The sequence below is a fragment of the Pelophylax lessonae genome (genome assembly GCF_965119305.1).
Source record: "Pelophylax lessonae genome assembly, chromosome: 1".
NCBI lineage: Eukaryota > Metazoa > Chordata > Amphibia > Anura > Ranidae > Pelophylax > Pelophylax lessonae.
The window spans coordinates 804,833,695-804,849,841 of record NC_138768.1 but is presented as its reverse complement, the minus strand read 5'-3'; the positions used below and the strand labels follow the sequence as shown (position 1 = coordinate 804,849,841).

Genomic DNA, 16,147 nt, shown 5'->3' with positions numbered 1-16,147 from the left:
CAAGGCAGAAGGGATTCCGGTCATTTTAGTGGCCCCCCGCCAGGCCTGGTACGCAGACCTGGTGCGGCTGGTCGCTGTCATTTCTTTGGAGGCTTCCTCTCAGGGAGGATCTGCTGTCCCAAGACCCAATCTTCCAGCCTACTTTACAGTCGCTGGCTTTGACAGCTTGGCTGTTGAAACCCAGGTGCTGAAGGATAGGGGATTGTCTGAATCAGTGATTCCTATGCTGGTAAAAGCTAGAAAATCTACTTCTTGGAAGATCTACCATTGTACGTGGAAGACGTACATTTGCGTGGTGTGAATCCCTTGGGGTTCTTCCCTGCTCTTTTTCGGTGGTTCAGATCTTGACCTTCCCTCAACGGGGGGTTGAAGAGAAGTTGGCCATGAGTACGATAAAGAGCCAGGTGTCGGCCTTGGTGTTTTTTTTTTTTTCTTCCAACAACCCTTGGCTACATCTCTGGTGCGTACCACTATTCAGGGTGTTTGGCACTTAGTCCCTCGAGTTTGGTCTCCTTTGGCACCTTGGGACCTCAATTTGGTACTTTCGGTTCTGCAGAAGTCTCCTTTTTGAGAATCTTCGGGAGTTTCTCCTGCTTACGCTGTTCCAGACAGTGGCCTTTTTGGTGGCTATCGCCTGTGCACGCAGGGTGTCGTACCTGGTGGTGTTATCCTGTTGTTCACCTTATCTGGTGATTCACAGGGATAAGGTGGGGCTTCGCTCCTGTCCGCCATTTCTTCCTAAGGTGGTCTCTGATTTTCATTTGAATATACAGTAATCCCCCGCTACATCGCGGTTCAGTTTTTGCGGTCCCGGTAATTCGCGGCTTTTTTTGTAATGTTATTTTACTATATAAATCATTAAAAATGAAAGATTTTTGTGTTTTTCATAGCTCTTGCTCTGTCTCTAAGTATCTTTTATGTGTTTAAATGAGTTTCTATTGTTTTAACAGTGTGTTTAAAGACCTTAAAATGCTTCTACACGTACAGTGACAGTAAAAAAATCATGCCTACAATGCATTTTAATAGGGTTTTTCTATTTCGCGGAATTTCACTTTTCGCGGCTGGGTCCGGAACGTAACCCCCGCAATGGAGGGGGGTTTACTGTAGACATTGTGTTGCCTTCTCTGTGTCCTAAGCCTAAACATCTGAAGTAAATTGCCTTGCAAGCCTTGGATGTGTTCCGGCAATTAGGGAGTCTTTCAGGAAGTCAGACTCTCTATTTGTGCTCACGGATGGCCTCATAAAGGTTGTCCACTTCCTCTGCGACAATTTTTAGATGGCTCAGAGAGGCGGTGGTTCAGGCCTATTCCATCAGGGCTCATGTTCCTCCTTTCCCTGCCCAGGCAGAGTCTATTAGAGCGCTTAGTGCCTTCTGGGCCTTCCGTCAGTGACGCAGATTTGCAAGGCAGCCACCTGGTCGTCGGTGCACACATTTACAAAGTTTTATAAATTGGATGCGTTGGCATCTGCTAATGCTTCCCTTGGCCGCAAGGTTTTGCAGGCCGCTGTTTTAAGAGGACCTGATCCTCTTTGAGGGTGTATTGTTTTTTTCAGGTGGTCTCAAAGGGTTTTTGGTTGAGCCCCTGTTGCCTGGTTAACTAATGTTTAGAATTTTTTGCTGTTTCTCACCCCTCATGTTTAACACTGCTTTGGGACGTCCCAATGGTTAAGAATACAAGAAGCTGTGTCTGTCAACGAATTAATGAAAGAGAAAGTGGCATTTTTGACTTACCGTAAAATCCATTTCTCTGATGTTCATTGACGGACACAGCACCCACCCCTCTGTGGAGTTATAATTCTCCTGACACTGCTTGTAACAAAACGGAGTATACCCCCTGGGACTGCCCATGGGTGTAGCCAGAATTTTTTTCTGCCTAATGTCCTACTCCTGTATGGGGCAGTATCGCCCAATGGTTAGTAATACCAGACGCTGTGTCCGTCAATGAACATCAGAGAAATGCATTTTACGGTAAGTCAAAAATTCCATTTTTTTTTTTTAAAGGGGAAATTGTCCTTTTAAATTGTCCACTTTTGTATTTTGTCTTTACTCCATAATGCTAAATACAGCCAAATAAGAAACATTGCCTTTCCACGTATTAGGTCTCCATCCACTCGGTTTGGCTTGGGAACAATATTACACCACTGAGGCCAGAAGAGTTGGATGAAGATGAAGAGGATGAGAATGATACTCCAGCACCATCATCACCCCCTATGTCTCCAATTAACTCCAGGTCTGTCCTTGACATATGCCTGTATATGTGATTGTACTTTAAAGTATATCTATGGTCTAAATTTAAAGTGGATCTAAGCTCTGTGAGATAATCACCTCTACCTTCCAGCGATGTGACTGGTACGTCCCTCAATGGCCGCAGTCATGTTCTCTCTAGGCTACTTCCAGGTGCCAGGTTTTCAACTTCTTGCTTGGCTTGCAGTGGGTGACATGGTTCCCATGTTTGCAACAGGAGTCAGCCTTTCCGGCGCAGCCACATGCACTTCTCAGTATGCATTCATTAGGGAACTGCAGGCACTTAATACATTTTAGATATTTCTCCTCTACTGCAAATAATCTGAACAATCTTGAAGTTTGTTAACTTACTTTGTGAAGATCCCCACACATTTGCTTTCTTGAATTCTGTGACACATATTAACTATGCCCTGTGAGTAAGCACTACTGTGTTACACATTTCACAGAGCCTGCCTTCTGAACTACAGAAGTGCTGAGAGGAGGAGTTTTATGAGGCGGAGTCATTATAGGAATTACTGCTTGCAAGACAGCAAGGTACCGTGGGATATGTAGTCCTTAGAAATTGAATGTAAACCCCAGGGGAGAAGCTGCAATATATGCAGGGAATACAAGAAGTTGTGAAAAAATATGGTCTGCAGACAAGCAGAACTCCATCAAAGGAGATTTTTCAAGTGAAAGCTTACTGGATTGTCAAATAGAACTATATTTGTTTATATTACTATTACAATGCTGATGTTATAAAATCTAAGTGTATGTTTTGAACATAGAACATTAAGCATTTGGGAGCTGTGTAAAGCTAGATATGAGCGAATCTCAGCAAATAAGGTCATGCGAATGCTGAAAATGGCTTTGTATGGCATACAAGGACTTGGTAAGGGGTCTAGTGTAGACAGTGGGACCCAGTAGAATATCCTCTTTACCTACAAGAAGGCGCAGAGAACATTACTTTTTTTTTTTTTTTGTTTAGGCAGGTCTTATAGGTTTCAGCATGGGCTTTCTGCACTGAAAATAGTCAGAAAGTACCACTGTTCCTACCAATGAAAGCACTATAAATACTTCCATCTTAAAACCCAACCCACCAAAATAACCTTCAACCCCCAAACACTTAAGGAAACCTGTACTGAAGTATGCAAGCTACTATTCCTCACATTGGTGATGTCAATCTGAATTTCCTGATCTGCATTCTTGATTGAGGTCAGTGATTTAGACTATTAAAGCCAGAGATGGATAAACCATTTATCAAAGGAGGTTGTCAACCCCTAAAGTGAGCCAATAACGTTTCCCCTGCTCCAGCACTAACCTTCTACGGAATAACTCACCTGTTCTGCTGGAGCCCCCAAGGCACTCCCTCTTTTGGCACTCCCTCCTCTCCCCTGCAGCAGCCTCTGGCTGACCGAGGAAGACAGCTCGCATGACTGGAGCATCCTGAATAAAGGGTAGGTATATAGATCTTTTGTACACAGATAAGTCAGAATAGGAGTTAAAAGTAATTTAGGTTTTGCCTGAAATTCTAGTTTAATCTTAAAGTAACTCCAACTCAAGTCAAAACTGGCATAAAATAGCGAATGGCTAGACTTTTCATCAGGTTATGCGGTACCAAAGATAACTGCTGCAGCACAAAAGATTTTGATATGGGCTTTGTGCTCCTTGTGTTTGTAATTGCTGAAATAAGGACCTAATGTACTTCTTTATGGGGTGCTATCCTTAATATGTGACTATCAAGGCTGTGACATCATAGGGGGTAGGGAATCCTTCACCATAATCCCCTGAATCCTCTGTTTGTTAATAAAAGCCAGATCCGCAGTAGGTATTGGTCACACTGCTAACCCTGAGGTTGGCAATAAAGGGCATGGAGAAAAGTGCAGGGTTCTTGCAGAGCCACTGCCTGCTTGTCTCCCTTTAATTCTATTGTTATGGAGTCCATAGGACGCATTTTAGCAGTTCACTGAAAGAATCTGTTTGCACAGGGGAACAGATCATGCAAACCAGTTTACTTTCCCTCACTGATCTATTGTACTTGAAGTTCACCTTTTCAGAAATATTTTTTCTCTTACGTCCTCCGACAGTCGCCGCCTCTTCATATTCGTCACATATGGGGTATTAGACTTTGCTCCGAAGGAGTAGCTAGGCAACAGAATATGTTAACATTAAAGCTTTTAACATATCCCACCCTCAAGGGGTGGTCCCCTCAGTCAATACCCTCCTACTTCCTGCAACCATATCTCAGTTTCAATGTCTAGCTTGTCAGGAGTGGCTGGCTCTTTCTGTGCTGGGGCTTTGTGCCCCAGACTCTTTCTTCTTTTTTGATTTTTTGTTTGAGTTTTCTCTCTACCTTTACGTAGCTGTTCTTTTGTCAGCATTAGTTCTTCGGATGAAGAGGATCATGCGGGCTGGGTCTCGGGCTGATCCCCCTGGTCGTGGGTCAGTGGCTTCCCAGCCTGCCATCGAGCGTTCAGCCAGGTAACGCTCCTGGCACAGTGAACAACCCATCCCTGTTCGGTGCAGGGATGATTGGTGAGGTGGCTACCTCACTGGACGCTGTGCGGTTTCTTAACCCCCATTCTGTGCGTCTTGTATGCGACTCTCCCTGCCTCATGTGCAGCGGCTTGTTCGCCTGTGCGGGTCCCCCACGCCACTGTGAGGTAAGTGTATCTATGTGGGGACCTGTCTGTCTGGGGGGGTGTCAGTCTGGGACTGTGTAACCTGCCTCTATTCACACTGTTTGTCTCCCTATCTCTCGGCTGCATGCTGTGGGCTGCAAGGGGGGGGGGGGGGGAGCTGTGTGACACTGTGTGTGTCAGCCTTGTCAGTGTGTGAAGCTGTGTGCTGTGGGGCATGTTTTGTGGCATGTTTGGGCACTATACAGCGATCGCTGCGGCGATCTCACATGTTTTTTTATACATGGATGACATGTGTGTATTACTGTGCTGTGGAGCGGCGGTTTCGGCGCCAAACGGCGCCATTTTGCCTACACTCGCTCCGGCCGCATGTTCTACATGCATGGCGGCCATTTTCTTGTAGCCTCCCATAGGCTTTCATAGAGCGCCCTGGCAGCATCACTTCCTCTTCTCCAGGAACACCGATCGAGGCAGCAGCAGCGGTGAGGGTTTCCTCAGGTTATATCCTTCCTTTCCATTGCCTGTGTCAGTTTTATTGTCCCTGTGGGGGTCTCATTGTGCTTGTGTGTGGTGCGGTGGGCTGCGCTCGCCGCGCTTGTTAAAGGGGCAGTTAACCCTTTATTATCCGGCATTGTTATAGGGGCAATGGATTCTCAGGAGGGCAAATTTCCTACCGCCTTGGTGGAAAGCCAGGGGACCGCTGTTTCCCCCCCAGGGGGGGATTTAGCCACTATTGTGGCTGGCCTTGCTGCTCAGGTGCAGATGCTGGTGGCTGCTCAATCTACCAAGAGACCCAGAGTTTCTCTTTCCTCTGATTCTGAGGGTGAAGGTGCTGGGGCTGTTATGGCGGTGGCCTCCTTATCGGGGTCCCGCTCCTCCCTGGATCTAGTGGGGTCCGAGGTGGAGGCTGAAGTTGAAGGGGTTGATAATTCTCCCCCTGGCTCACCTGAAGAGCTTGCAATCATGGATGAATTGATTGCCTCCATAAAGCAAACGCTGCGTTTGCAGGATGAAGTGTGTCCCTCCGCTGCCTTGGCGGCTTATGGGACGCAGAGAAAACGCAGGACGCCGCAGGTTTTTCCCTGCAATGATGATTTTCAGCGCGCTGTTAAGGAACAATGGCGCAATCTGCGCAAACCTTTTGCTGTACCAAGTAGGTTCAAGCTGCGTTATCCTTTCTCGCCTTCCACTGACGAAAGGTGGTGTGTGCCACCCCCGGTGGATCACGCAATTGCGGTTTTAAACAAATCCACTGCGATTCCTGCAGAGGATTCCCCTGTGTTCCGTGATGCCACGGATAGGAGATTGGAGTCTCTTGCCCGTCATACTTATTCTGTTACGGGTTCTATGCTTAAGGCTCTGTTTGCCTCTCTCATGGCGGCCCAGGCGGTCGCAAGTTGGACGCAGATGCTTAGGCGCGTCTTAGTGGCCGATTCGGCCTCGCCGGCGACCCTGGATATGGTGGATCAAATCCACCAGGGTGTCATGTATCTGTGTGATGCGGACTTGGACCTAGTCCCATTGGCTGCACGTGTGCACAGCGTGGCGGTGTTGTCTCGCCGCCTGGTTTGGTTGAAATTAGGGATGCACCGAAATGAAATTCTTGGCCGAGGCCGAAGCCGAATAATAATGAAATGTTTGGCCGAAGGCCGAATACCGAACGCGGTGTTTCGCATTTTTTCCATTTATTTTGCCAATTTTTTGTCCTCTCTCTTGTCCTCTCGTGTCTCTCGCTCTCTTGTCCTCTCATGTCTCTCTCTCTCTTGTCCTCTCATGTCTCTCTCTCTCTCTTGTCCTCTCATGTCTCTCTCTCTCTCTCTCTCTCTCTCTCTCTTGTCCTCTCATGTCTCTCTCCCTAAATGTTACTGTAGGGAATGGGATTCAGTGCACACTGCAGCCTTGTACCATAGGGTTAATGTTAGTGACACTGTAGGGATTGGGAAGGATGCTGGGAATGGAAATCAGGAAGCATGCAGGCAGCCTTGTAAATTTTAATTGCAGATACAGGGCACTGGGCAGGTCAGGGTTAATGTGGTAACATCAATTACTCAGTGACAGTCAGTCAGTGTCAGTGTGGACTCGATCAGATTATACAGTGACAGACAGTCTCTCATAGTGGTGGTAGTAGGAGGCTGGAGGTGGACTAGTAGGAGCCTGGAAAGGAGCACAGCCGCATACATACATTACTCACTCGTGCACTGCAGCCCGCCCCACACATTCAGTGAATCTTACTCTCCTCCCTAGTTTTTTCAATGGCACATTCAGGAAGCCAATCACGCCGTGAGTAGCGGCACAGCGGAACCAATCAGGTGTGCAGGCACGCGTGATTGGTTCGCTGTGCAGCTAATCACGGCGTGATTGGCTTCCTGAATGTGCCATTGAAAAAACTAGGGAGGAGAGTAAGACTCACTGAATGTGTGGGGCGGGCTGCAGTGCACGAGTGAGTAATGTATGCTCACCGCTGAAGTGTCCCGGCTTCCCCTGCCTAACACGGAAGTCTGTGAGTCCTCCTGTCCTCCTCCGAGTCCCTTCCCCCTGTAAATATCGTGACCTCGGCGATATGAATATCGCCTACGGCCACAGAACGATAGTCGATATCATATCGACTATCGTTCAGCCCTATTGTTCGGCACAAAATTATTCGGCCTTTTGACTTATTCGGCCGAACACCGAAAGTGCTATTTTTTCTATTTTCGGCCGAATAATGTTTGGCCGCCGAATATTCGGTGCATCCCTAGTTGAAATGTTGGTCGGTGGACCAGTCTTCACGTAAGACCTTAGCCAATCTGCCCTATGATGGGTCTCGCCTTTTTGGGGAGTCCTTGGATGTATTGATTAAGGGGATCACCGGAGGTAAGAGCACTCTCTTGCCCCATTTCCCCAAGGCTAAGGGGGCTTCTGGGAAGAAGCATGCTAATTTTCGGCCCCCTCAGGGGTCCTTTCGTGCCTTTCGGTCGCACTACAAGGGCAAACCGTTCAAAGGTCAAGGCTCTCAGAAGAAGCCCTGGTCTGGGAAACAGAAGTCCGGTCAGTCCGGATCCGCAGCCCATAACAGTGCGGCCTGAAGGGGCGCCCTCACCCAGTTTTGGGGTGGGGGGACGCTTGCTCGGTTTTCTTCGGCCCTGGTTGGCCCGCGTGCGGGACAGATGGGTTCAGGAGATCGTTCGATCTGGTTACAAGATCGAGTTTCTCTCTCGGCCGGAGAGCAGATTTTTTCCCTCAAATCTTCAACTGTCTCCGGAGCGTTTACGGGACCTGCACCTGGCGGTGCGGGACCTGAGGGCTCAGGGAGTGGTAGTTCCGGTGCCTCATCGGGACAGATTTCGGGGGTTTTATTCCAATCTGTTCACCGTGCCCAGAAAGGAGGGCAAGGTTCGTCCAATTCTGGACTTGAAGGCTCTGAACCGCTCTGTGCGGGTTCGCAAGTTCCGCATGGAATCCCTGCGGTCGGTGGTGGCTGCCCTGGTTCCGGGGGAATTCATGGCCTCCATCGATTTGAAGGATGCGTATCTTCACATCCCCATTTTCGAGGGTCACAAGAGGTACCTTCGATTTGCCATTGCGGAGGATCACTACCAGTTGATGGCGTTGCCTTTTGGTCTCGCCTCGGCTCCACGGGTCTTCACCAAGGTGCTTGCACCGGTTCTGGCATTGTTGAGGGCCCAGGGCATTTCTGTCCTGGGGTATCTGGACGACATTCTGGTTCGGTCTGCGACCAGCCAGGGTCTGGAGAAGGACCTGTCTGTCACGATGCAAACTCTGCAGGAGTTTGGTTGGACGATAAATTTTCCAAAGTCGACACTGAATCCGTCGGTTCGTCTTCCCTACCTGGGAATGATTCTGGACTCGGTGCAGGCGAAGGTCTTCCTGCCGGAAGACAAACTCAGAACTCTTCAGGAGGAAGTCAGGTCCCTCAGGGACGTTCCGCACTCGTCTCTGCGGACGTGCATGAGATGTCTGGGATTGATGGTCTCCGCCTTCGAGGCGATTCCCTTCGCCCAGTTTCACACGCGGGGTCTCCAAGCGGAGATCCTGTCCATGTGGGACGGGCGACCTCAATCTCTGGATCTTCAAATCTCGTTGAGTCGTCGCACCAGAAGAGACCTTCTGTGGTGGCTCCAGTCCCCGTTGGTGTCCGGGGGCAAGTCGTTTTGTCCTATCTCGTGGACAGTAATCACCACGGATGCCAGCCTGTCGGGCTGGGGTGGTGTTCTGGGCGTTCTGTCCGCCCAGGGGACTTGGTCGGAGGGGGAGTCCTCCCTTCCAATCAACATTCTGGAATTGCGTGCGATAAATCTCTGTCTTCATCGCTGGACGGACCGGCTGCAGGGCTGCCCGGTTCGGGTGCAGACGGACAATGCCACGGCGGTGGCCTACATCAACCACCAAGGGGGCACAAGGAGTGCCCGAGCGGCTCGAGAAGTGTCCGACATTCTGTCTTGGGCCGAGACTCATGTCCCGGCGATAACGGCGGTTCACATTCCGGGGGTGGAGAACTGGCAGGCGGACTATCTGAGTCGCCAGACCCTGGATCAGGGGGAATGGTCTCTCCACCCGGCTGTCTTCCAGACGTTGTGCGCGAAGTGGGGTCTTCCAGATGTGGACCTGTTCGCGTCTCGTCTCAACAACAAGGTGAGAAGGTTCGTGGCAAGGACGCGCGACCCTTGGGCAGACGCGTCGGACGCGTTAGTGGCCCCGTGGCATCAGTACAGGCTGATGTACGCGTTTCCACCGATTCAGTTGCTGTCCAGGTTCCTTCGCAGGTTACACTCGGAACGCAGCACGGTGATTCTTGTGGCACCGGACTGGCCTCGCCGGTCCTGGTACGCAGACCTCGTGAATCTGGCGGTCGACGCCCCGTGGCGTCTGCCTCTTCGAGACGATCTCCTGTCTCAAGGACCGATATTCCATCCTGCTTTACAGTCGCTGGCTTTGACGGCCTGGCTGTTGAGACCGAGGTCCTGAAGGAGAAGGGTCTCTCCCCAGAGGTCATTCATACCTTGATCAACGCGAGGAAGTCTTCCTCGGGGAAGGTTTATTACCGTACTTGGAAGGCCTATTTTGCCTGGTGTGAGTCCAGGGGGTTTTCACCCCGCACGTACTCGGTTTCCCGAGTGCTGTCCTTCCTTCAAACGGGTGTCGATCAGCGTTTGGCGCTGGCTACGATAAAGGGTCAGGTGTCTGCGCTGGCCGTTCTGTTTCAACGTCCCGTGGCTTCCAACTCCTTGGTTGGCACTTTTCTTCAGGGAGTGCGGCATCTAGTTCCTCCTAGGAGGGATCCTCTGCCCCCTTGGGACTTGAATCTAGTTCTATCTGTGTTACAACGTGCTCCTTTTGAACAGATCAGGGAGATCTCGTTGTCTATGTTGTCCAAAAAGGTCGCCTTTTTGGTTGCGATCACTTCGGCTCGCAGAGTGTCGGAGCTGGCGGCTTTGTCCTGCAAGTCTCCGTATCTGGTTGTTCATTTGGATAAGGTGGTCTTGCGACCTAATCCTTCTTTTCTTCCGAAGCGAGTTTCGGAATTCCATCTTAATGAGGATATTGTCTTGCCTTCGCTGTGCGCGAAGCCTAAACATCCAAAGGAGGTGCGATTACATTCTTTGGATGTTGTTCGGGCGATAAGGGTTCTACCATCGCCAAATGGATCAGGCAGACCATTGAACAGGCCTATGCTTTGCAGGGGAAGGTTCCCCCTGTGCCTGTGAAGGCGCACTCTACTAGATCTCTGAGTACGTCTTGGGCCTGTCGTCATGGGTCTTCTGTAGCCCAGGTGTGTAAGGCGGCGACTTGGTCGACCGTGCACACTTTCACAAAATTCTACAAAGTAGATGTTCAGGCATCGGCGGATGCTTCCTTTGGCCGCAAGGTTCTTAGTGCGGCAATTCCCTAGGGTCCCTTGTTGGGGACCTCTGGCTGTTGGGATAAGTTTTTTATCCCCTGGTTATTTGTCTTTTCCTGGGTTGTTGCTCCTGTTGAGCACTTGTTTTTCCTGTTGCCCAGCTGGTTTCCTTCCTTTGGTAAGGTTCCTTTCTTTGATGCGGAGACTGCGTTGCCTTTCGGCGCGGATGCGTTTCCCACCCCTCATGTTTGCACTGCTTTGGGACGTCCCCATATGTGACGAATATGAAGAGGCGGCGACTGTCGGAGGACGTAAGAGAAAACGGAATTTTTGTAAAATCTTACCTGTAAAATTCCTTTCTCTGAGTCCTCCGACAGTCGCCGCCCCCGCCCCTCTTTTGGGGTTTGGTTGTATACTCTACTGCTATTCCACTGAAACTGAGATATGGTTGCAGGAAGTAGGAGGGTATTGACTGAGGGGACCACCCCTTGAGGGTGGGATATGTTAAAAGCTTTAATGTTAACATATTCTGTTGCCTAGCTACTCCTTCCGAGCAAAGTCTAATACCCCATATGTGACGAATATGAAGAGGCGGCGACTGTCGGAGGACTCAGAGAAAGGAATTTTACAGGTAAGATTTTACAAAAATTCCGTTTTCTCTTTCATTCATTGACGGACACATCACTCCATATTCAGAACCATAGCGCTATATTTCCCCCTACAGGAGTAGGACATTAACCACTTAAGCCCCAGAAGATTTTATCCTCTTCCTGACCAGGGGGTATTTTGCGATTGGGCACTGCGTGACTTTAACGGACAATTGCGCGGTCGTGCGACGCTGTACCTTAACGAATTTGACGTCCTTTTTTTCCCACAAACAGAGCTTGCTTTTGGTGGTATTTGATCACCTGTGCGATTTTTTTTTTTTTTTTTTTTTTTTTTTTTTTTTTTGATCATGCGCTATAAACAAAAAAGAGCGTCAATTTTGCAAAAATAATATTTTTCATTTTTTTATATGAAATTCCCCCCAAAAAAAAAATGTAAAAATAAAATTTTTTTAACATTTTCGGCCAATTTGTTTTATGCTACATATGTTTGGTAAAAAAAATTGCAAAAAGCGTATTTTGATTGGTTTTCGCAAAAGTTATTGCGTTTACTAACAAAGGGAAAGATTTTTGTCATTTTTGTTGTTTTTTTTTTTTTTTTAACGAGTAATGGCGGCGATCTGCGATTTTTTTTTTTTTTTTTTTGCGGGACTGCGACATTGCGGCGGACAGATCGGACCCTTGACTGACATTTTTGGCACTTTTGGGGTTACCAGTGACATTACTGCAGAAATCAGTGCTATACATATGCACTGTTACTGTAAAAATGACACTGGCAGGGAAGGGGTTAACTGTATTAGAGAGGGAGGGGTTAAGTGTGTCCTAGGGGCGTGTTTCTAACTGTGATTGGACATGGCTACTAGTGTAAAAACAGAAATCAACGGTCCTACATAGTAGAACCGTCTGATCTCCATTTTTACACAAGGAAGAATGACAGGCGGCTTGTTTACATTGGCCGCCTGACTTTCTCCCTTCCCGGCGAACGATCGCGAGTGACCGGCGGACATTGGGTCCGCCGGTCACATGCACTGACTTGTTAGGGAACGGGCCGGGGCGGGCACGCGCCTCAGCGGGCGCGCGCTCGCCCCGCTATTGGCTCACAAGCGAGTGACAGGCTAGTGACGTACCGGTACGTCACTTTGCCTGGACGGGGCTGACCGCCGCAGTATATGTACTTGCGGCGGTCGGCAAGTGGTTAAGCAGAAAACAAACTTTACTATGCCTATAGGCAGTCCTAGCTGATAGATAGATAGATAGATAGATAGATAGATAGATAGATAGATAGATAGATAGATAGATAGATAGATAGATAGATAGATAGATATAGCACTGACCCCTAGAGGACTGCTGAAGAATGACACTTCTGGATTCCCCTGGGTTACCCATAGCAACTGCTTGCAGAAAATCTTAATACTTTAAGTTTTTGGCTCAGTCAATGATCAGTCTAGGGGTTGTTGTTTTTGTTGTTTTTTATTTATATTGGGATGGGAGAAGGGATAAGGTTCGATGGCGAATATGCAGCGTGTACCCGCATCGCATCCGCGCATCTGGCAGTGCACGCTGCCATATGCGATATGCAGGGGGTGTCAATTAAAAGTTGACACCCCCAGTTTGATTGCATATCACAGTGCGATCTGCAAGTACGCACAGAATCGTATCGCACAAGTGTGAACCACTGTGCGATCCGATTTTGATGCGGCTCAAAAAATGCCTCCTGTGCGTCTTTGGTGCGGATGCAGTGCGAATTCAGCCATACAAATTGTATGGCTGAAATTCGCACCGCACATGAGATCGCAAGTAATGAAGGAGCAGTGCGCTCCGAATTACATGCGATCTCCGCAGCCGCACAAGTGTGAACCGGCACTGAGTGGGATACTCCAACTGTTGAACTATTCACAATTCAGAGGACTTCTTGCTTGAGAATGCGGCAAGGCCGCTACTTCATCCTGCCACTTGAATGAAACTGAGGTAAATGTTTCTATTTGTGTTTCTCTTCAGGGTACTCCCCCAGTACCCCCTTTCTCTGTAATAGCCAACACCCGTCCACTGACTGCACTACCCTGAGTGGTTCACTTCCTGGGCAAGATCCTCTGTACTCGCGATACTGTTTTTCCAGAGTCTTGCAGTGCCCCAACTCCTCAGTCAGTTCTCCTGGACCTCCGGGTTCAGCTCCACACTGTAGGTGCACCAGGCCGACTGACTGTGACCATCACTAACTTCTGCAGAAGAGGAGGCAGCCGCCACCCCCTCCTTCTGGGACTCTGCTTCCCACCAAAGACCCCTACCTCATGTGCCTGTGGCTTTTTATACCCTGCCCCATAATGCACCGAGACCAACTGTGTGTATCAAACCCTGGGGCAGTTCAAAAGAAAACTCGCCAAAAACTCAACACTGGTGTGTTTTTGTTGCCTTCTTGCTGAGTTTTCAATGTTTTGTAATGGGGAGGTGTTTTTTTTTTTTTCTGACCAAAAATGCAGCAAGCAGGATTGTTATTACAGCAGAAGTGCAACTGACCATTGTGAAGACATATATAGCATTTAAAGGGCTGCATTTTTTTTCTAACTTTTTTTTTTTTTTTTTACGGTAATGCGCTTCAATAGCTGCTCAGTGTGAAAGCAGCCTATTGGCCGAAAATATATTCATATTTTTTTAAATTTATATTAATTAAAAATTCAAATCTAATACAATCCTATATAAAAAATAAAAAAATACATTTTTTTTGAAAACCCTCAATTTTCGGTTTCAGTTTTGTTTTGGCCAAGTGCATCCTGAATTTTCGGTTTTGGCACTGGAATTTTCATTTCGGTGCACTACTAGTTATAATATAAAAAAAAAAAATATATATATATATATATAATAAAAGTGAACCGACATCCTACATTCGTGAAGCATGAAAGTTTGAGGATTTAAAATCTCTACTGGGCAGGTGGGGAGGGTGTTAACTAACCCTTAAAGCTAATGATAGTAGGAAACTCAACTTTGCTTTAGGCTCCTTTCACACGGCCGCTCCGCTGCTTTCCGTGTGTCCGCAAATCATCCTATTTTTTTGCGGATGATTTGCGGACATCAATGTAAGTGAATGGCACTGCGGGTGTCAGCGGAATACCATCCGCTGACACCCGATTTTCCTCCTCTCAGTTCTGTTCCGTTTTTATGAACGGAACAGAACCCTATTTTTCCTTCCGTGTAAAAAACGGAAAGGAAGGAAAATCGGATGTCAGCGGTGTCATCCGCTGACATCCGCAGTGCCATAGACATACATTATGTCCGCATATCATCCGCAAACGGATGGGATGATATGCGGGCACACGGAGCGGATGACAGAAATGTCATCCGCTCCGTGGAAAAAAAAAAAAAAAAAGTCCCGCAGCGGACCTTTCACACGGAGCGGCCGTGTGAAAGGAGCCATAAGCAGCACAGATGTTTGTTTATTTTTAATATTTTCTGTTCTGTATAGGAAACATCGGGCTGGAGTGGACATACATTCCTGTTCACAGTTTCTCCTTGAGCTGTACAGTCAGTGGATTCTCCCTGCTAACACTGGGAAGAAGACTCCAGTCATCTTGGTCAGCGAGGTTGTGAGATCGGTACGTAGATTTTTCTATTGGATTTGATTTATTGTTGCATGCTTTCATTTACTTTGGTGTGTTTAGAGAAAACCTATACCAGCATTCCTTCCACTCACCTTCTGCTGATCTTGTACTGAAAAATATAAGGCAGAATTCCGACAGTTGTGTTACCGGGGCTCAAACAGGACTCCCACAGATATGCAAGACAAGCTCCTTTTAAAGATTTTGAGACAAGGTTGTTCTTACTAGCTGGAATGAATGCCTTTGAATTATTCTATTCACCTCCCTACCTGTATGTGTACCGTGTGTGTACAGTGTGTGTGTTTGTGTACAATGTGTGTGTTTGTGTGTATGTATATAGATATATAAATATATACAGGTGAATCTCCTAAAAGTAGAATATTATCAAAAAGTTAATTTTAGTAATTCAAAAAGTGAAACTCATATATTTTATATAGATGCGTTACACACAGAGTGATATATTTCAAGCATTTCTTTCTTTTATTTTTGATGAATATGGCTTACAGCTAGTAAAAAACAAAAATTCAGTATCTCAGAAAATTAGACCAATAAAAAAAAAAAGTATTTGGCTTACTGAAAAGTATGTCCATGTACAGTATAGTATGCACTCAATACTTAGTTAGGGCTCCTTTTGCATTAATTACTGCATCAATGTGGCGTGACATGGAGGTGATCAGCCTGTGGCACTGCTGAGTTGTTATGGAATGTAAGGTTGCTTTGATAGCGGCCTTCAGCTGGTCAGCAGAGGGAAGCATGAAGTTCTCTAGAATTTCCTGGTAGAGGGCTGCGCTGACTTTGGACTTGATAAAACACAGTGGACCAATACCAGCAGATGACATGGCTCCCCAAATCATCCCTCACTGTGGAAACTTCACACTGGATCTCATGCAACTTGGATTCTGTGCCTCTCCACTCTCCCTACAGACTCTTGGACCTTAATTTCCAAATGAAATGCTGTTTTCCACAGACCGTGATGATTTGGGGAGCCATATCGTCTGCTTTTGTTGGCCCACTGTGTTTTATCAAGTCCAAAGTCAGCACTGCCCTCTACCAGAAAATTCTACAGACCTCCATGCTTCCCTCTGCTGACCTACTTTATGGAGATGCTGATTTCATTTTCCAGCAGGACTTTGCACCTGACCACACTGCTAAAAGTACCAATACCTGGTTTAATGATCATGGTATCTCTGTGCTTGATTGGCCAGCAAGCTCGCCTGACCTAAACCCCATAGAGAATCTGTGGGGTATTG

At 47.6% G+C, this 16,147-nt stretch overlaps 1 protein-coding gene across 1 annotated transcript in view; it reads left to right on the top strand.

Moving 5' to 3' along the window:
- HTT (huntingtin) overlaps positions 1-16,147 on the top strand; it is a 427,987-nt gene that overhangs the window by 351,623 nt on the left and 60,217 nt on the right. The window contains exons 57-58 of the mRNA XM_082256463.1: positions 2,101-2,231; positions 14,765-14,894. Of these exons, the coding sequence (XP_082112589.1) occupies positions 2,101-2,231; positions 14,765-14,894 (261 nt within the window). The remainder of the gene's footprint in view (positions 1-2,100; positions 2,232-14,764; positions 14,895-16,147) is intronic.